The 4,925-nt window shown below is 42.2% G+C and overlaps 1 protein-coding gene across 1 annotated transcript; it reads right to left on the bottom strand.

The window, feature by feature from the left end:
- Window positions 1-255: 255 nt before the first annotated feature.
- Window positions 256-2,516, bottom strand: mad2l1 (MAD2 mitotic arrest deficient-like 1 (yeast)). The gene is made up of 5 exons (XM_083668038.1): window positions 2,380-2,516; window positions 1,846-1,992; window positions 1,591-1,711; window positions 1,335-1,438; window positions 256-938 (listed from the first exon to the last, which is right to left on the bottom strand). The coding sequence occupies exons 1-5, from the start codon at window positions 2,441-2,443 to the stop codon at window positions 766-768; spliced, it is 609 nt and encodes a 202-aa protein (XP_083524164.1). The 5' UTR covers window positions 2,444-2,516; the 3' UTR covers window positions 256-765.
- Window positions 2,517-4,925: the final 2,409 nt, after the last annotated feature.

Genomic DNA, 4,925 nt, shown 5'->3' with positions numbered 1-4,925 from the left:
ACATCCCATTAAAGGATACTGCTTCTTTTCTTTGTGCTCTCATCTGTGCAAACTGGGTGAACCACCACACTGTGCACAACACAAATAACATGATTTCCCATGTACACTGACAAAATGTTTAAACAAGTCGGACAGATTTTATCTCCACCAAGCAACAGGTGTTGAAAGGCACTGATCGGAAACTGCTCAAAATTGATCTTTGAAAAACACGCTCTGTCTCTCACTGTACCAAGTAAATAGAGTAGGCCTATTGACAGTAATAACTTGCCTTCCTAGTGAAATTACTTGTGCTATGTCACCACCTTGTGGTCAACAGCATTAATAATAAGTAATAACCACACACTGACTGATGCATTCTAACAATGACATGAATTGAGGGGATCAAATGGATATGTATTTATTATCATAACATTTCTTTAAAAAGACACTTTAACCACTAGCTTCTAAAACAAAGAGGCTTGCAACAGGACAGGATAAGGAAATGTCAAACAAAGGGGAAAAAAAACATTGTTTCAAATGGATCAGTCACCATTTACTAGCAATATTTACATCAAAGCTGTGGGCGAGGACAACCATATGGTTCCCCAATACACACACAGAAGGGACAATAGACAGAGCTTTCAGTATAAAGGATAGCAGATAGAAACATGAATAGCGAGGTAAGAAAAGGCAGTGTAAAATCATGTCTGTTTTCATAGCCATAGCATGCAGAAGGGAAGGAGACAGTGACATAGTATAAGTATATCCAGGGGTGGGAGGTCAGGGTCAGGCAGAGTCAGACCTCTTGTAGGCCACCATGCTGTTGACCTTGTGAATGGAGGTGGTAAAGGAGCGCAGCCGGACTTCCTCTGATTGGTCTATGATCTGAGGGCCAGACTCCTCCCACTTCTCTGGCACCTCCAGGTCCTTATCAGTGTAGACGAGGAGGTCAAATGCACCTGGGGGGGGGGTCAGAGGTCATCTCTATTATTTGTTGAAGGATACGTTGGATATTACAGTTGAATGTCCTTTTACTATCGATGCTGTGTCCCATTTCTCCACCCGTCTCCCGAAGTATGCATTTGAGCACTTCCCCACATGGATTTAATAGCATAAGACTGGTCTAGGGGCGTTTGGGCTCTTATGTCAGTCCATTCCAATTCAAATGCATGTGGGCTGTGGATACTTCAAGAGAAGGGTGGAGAAATGTGACAGAATGAGTAGCAACAACACTGAGAAGGTGATGATCTTATACACCAGTGTTCTTCACTGCTCTGGGCTGGAACAAAAGCCCACATAGCATGTGGCTCTCCAGGACCAAGGTTGGTGACCACTACCATACACAGAGTACTCACAGGCAGACTCCAGCAGAGGCAGGAAGGTGACAGTGGCTGTGACTTGTCGGATGACTGAGCGGATCTCGTCCTGGATAGATTTGATGGACTTCTCCCTGGGAGCACTAAGACACAAACAATCAGTCACACATTTACTCCCAAGGTCAGTAAACACAACATTGTCTAGTGGGTGTGACAATTGTCTCTTCACATAAGTAAGTATGAAAATGCTTAAAGTGAGACAATGTCCCTGGTGACCAAGGTAAGGAGAGCTTACCTGCTCTCCTTGGCAGTCTTGTCACACTCGATGTCAAACTGCCACCGCTCCAGCACCTCATTGGTCTCCAGACATGTGATCACCAGCACCAGCTTCTGCACTGTACAGTCAAACAGCCACTCTGCAGCACAGGGACACAACTGTCAGACATCTAACCTAATTCAGCCGAAACTAGCGTTACTGACAGTGACCACCACAACTGGAAGGATATTTTTTTCCCCTTAATAGTACCTATATTATTGTTATGTCTATTACCTTTGAGCTGGGATACCACATTGGTCAGGTAGTTCTTCAGCTTTGAGTCTGTGGTGAGTTGAAGGCTCATGTCATATTGGGTCACACGGGAGAACGTCTCCGGGGGATAGATCCCTCGCTGGTACAAGATACTGTTGATACCGAACGCTGCAGGAGAGAAACACAAAGTTAGCTTACAAAATCTAGATGGGGAAATGTTTATCAATCATATCAAGCTGGTTAGTTTGGGGAAAAAACATGATAGCCACATTATTGAAAGCTTTAGAGTTTTGTACAAAAATCCTTTACGTTGTGGTTCATGGCTAGGAAAAACAATGGTCCATGAGTAAACATCTAGCTATGCACAAACACTGAAACGCTGCCATACAGCAGGCCTACAGTAGAGCTGGACAATCTATGCAAGCCATTCAAACATGATTTTTGAAGTAGCCAGGCGACGCCATGTCTTTTCTTGCATGCGATACCTGAAAGACAGAATAGTTTGGATCGGTCCAAAACACTGCCTAAACAAATAAATGGCGATAAAATACTTACAGAAAAACTCAGCCACAAGCTCAGCGCTTCCTTTCAGCGTAATACCTTTCAGTGTGCTCGACATCTTTCCAAAATGTATCTATATTCTTAATTACACTGTATTTTTGCTTTGTGTTTTCTCGTGTCTTTCTACCCGCCGCCCAGTTTGAAATCTGCCAGGCTTGAACGTCTGCGCATGCGTTTAACCGTTATCGCACACAACGGCGCATATTTGATGACGTTATTCAACCATGTTGCATGAGCTGCTGAGGTTTTGCCAGTAGGTGGCAGTGGGGTAAAGGTAAATGCTAAGTGGACTCTGTAATCGCTCTCATAGCAGCAAAGAATGTGCAAATCCAGAATTATGTGATGCAAACAAAGATGTTCAATAATTTGAATATGGTTGAGTGGCTCGAATCCAATGGTAGCCGTTGTCCACCCCGGAAACTAACAACATAGCTACTGCAGGCATGCTCAAAGAGGGTTGTCAGTGATATGTTTCATATTTCGTAATAATATACATTTGTGAAAGTAGCTTGTGCAAGTAAATGGGAAGATATTTTAAATTGTGTCACAGATGTTTTTATTCATGGGCAATTACTCAGAGGATCTCGACAGACTGTGCATGTGCTTAGCAGTCACTCTCCCTAAAAACATATTTTTTAAACATATAGATAGGCTAACATGTTTGTTCTGTTCGGCGAAGAGATCTTAAGACCCTAGACAGTATTAAAACCAATAAGGACAAGGCGCAAACATGAGTAAAACACAAATGTTCACAGCCTATTGTTTTCCACCATTGAAAAAACGGCCCCGTTTTTTTTAAAGGCGTGGGAAGGGTCTCTGAAAATATTTCAGGTCCTGGGGAGGGTTATCCGTTTTTCAACAAGAGTCAATGGAAATGCACCACTGATCTCAGAGCCAACGTACAGTCAAGAATCTCTGTTAGAGTAACTTGAGCAATTCATTCCTCAATCATTTATAAGTACAGAGATGTCAAATGTCACAAATACACAGTAAATTATACCCAACAACTACACTGTTGCCTTATCTCATACAACATTTCTATCTAATATGCAAAATTGTAAGGACCCAACAACTGGTGGCCTATTCACTTTCAGGGGTTTAAATTTAGTCCTCAGTATAATTATGAGAGATATCCTACTGCTATGCAAAGTTTAGAATATGAATCATATGAATCATGTCTCTTTTTCCCATTAATTATGAGCTACAATCAATGCAATGCTACACTGGCGCCATCAAGTCCAAAACTATGTTGTATGTGCAAAATCATACATTTTTCCAGCAATAACTAGCCTATCTGCCAGATGTCAAACAGAGAATTATGTCACACCTGCAAATGTTCAGGCCCAATCCTGTTGTCTGTGGAAAGCACTGCTCTGCCGATTGAAAATCCATCCTATTAAGCTAGCAGTGAGGTCATTTGTTGCACAGCCACACATTGGTCATTGAACGTTTTTTTCCCCTACCACAGACATGTTCTCATTCATCATTCTATCACTGTTATTAGAGATCCATGAATGTTGAGACAAAGGAAAAAAACACAAATGCCTATCAACGGAGTTCAGATTTATGATGTGTAGAACATACTGTATTGGGTATTGTTTTGGATTTGAAATATAGCCTACACTGTCCAGTGTGTCAGTAAGCATTACCTGGCCTTGACTCATGTACAGTACACTAAAAGGGGAAAACTTCAGATTGTGGAACTTCAGTGCAATTTAATGGGATCTGTGGTTTTATCTAAGAACTTCAGGACCAGTATTATATTTCATGAGGGAGACTGGTTTCTGGCATCAAGCCCTCTGAGAAAGTGATCCTCTTTCCATGAACATGGATTGTCCTCTCTTTGGGGTGTTAGCTAGTTGTTTGGATGCCAAACTTTTGGAGTCAATTCTCCAATACCACTAGGGCTGAAGTACAAATATTTTCCACTTATAGAAGTATATCAGCCAAAATCACACCCCACCACTCTCATGCAAAAACAAACCACAGCAAAAACAACTCCAAACCAAGTCAACTCTTTCACACAGAAGGCCCATATGAATAAAGGCATTCATGACAGACTCATTAACAATATGATATGAGACAGGTGGACTGCATTTCTTAATGTATCCGTTTCACCAAAATGTGAAACAGCGCAAACACCACAGCACATGCCTATCAAGATGTGTGTTGATCATATGCCATCAACATACTGTATGATGAAGTGTTTGTAGCAAATTCTTCTATTCTAAGCATAGAGCGGCTGGAAAGTCAGACCTTGAGCTCCAGTTATCGTGATTGACGTGCACTTAGCATTCTGGCACATTTGTGTGGTCCCAGGTGGTCCGTAGGCAACAGCTGGAGTTTAGCGCATGCACACCAAATTACCCCCCCCCCCCCACACACACACATACACACACACCTCCACCCCCTCCTTACACACACACACACACGCACACACACACACACACACACACTGCAGGATGTTTACAGTTGGCCTATGACCCAGTCAGAGAGTGTGTGTATCAACTTTACTGATAAATGCTGTACTTCCTCAAACA

This window comes from Argentina silus (genome assembly GCF_951799395.1).
Source record: "Argentina silus genome assembly, chromosome: 1".
Taxonomy (NCBI): Eukaryota; Metazoa; Chordata; class Actinopteri; order Argentiniformes; family Argentinidae; genus Argentina; species Argentina silus.
The sequence above is the reverse complement of the archived record's forward strand: the minus strand, read 5'-3'. Positions and strand labels throughout refer to the sequence as shown.

What these genes read in the sequence shown, in the direction of transcription:
- mad2l1 (XM_083668038.1), bottom strand. Translation starts at nt 2,443, where the DNA reads ATGTCGAGCACACTGAAAGGTATTACGCTGAAAGGAAGCGCTGAGCTT. An exon ending in TGTGGTATCCCAGCTCAAAG is followed by an intron (nt 1,712 to 1,845) that starts GTAATAGACATA and finishes CCTGTGCTGCAG; the next exon opens with AGTGGCTGTTTGACTGTACA. An exon ending in AAGACTGCCAAGGAGAGCAG is followed by an intron (nt 1,439 to 1,590) that starts GTAAGCTCTCCT and finishes TTTGTGTCTTAG; the next exon opens with TGCTCCCAGGGAGAAGTCCA.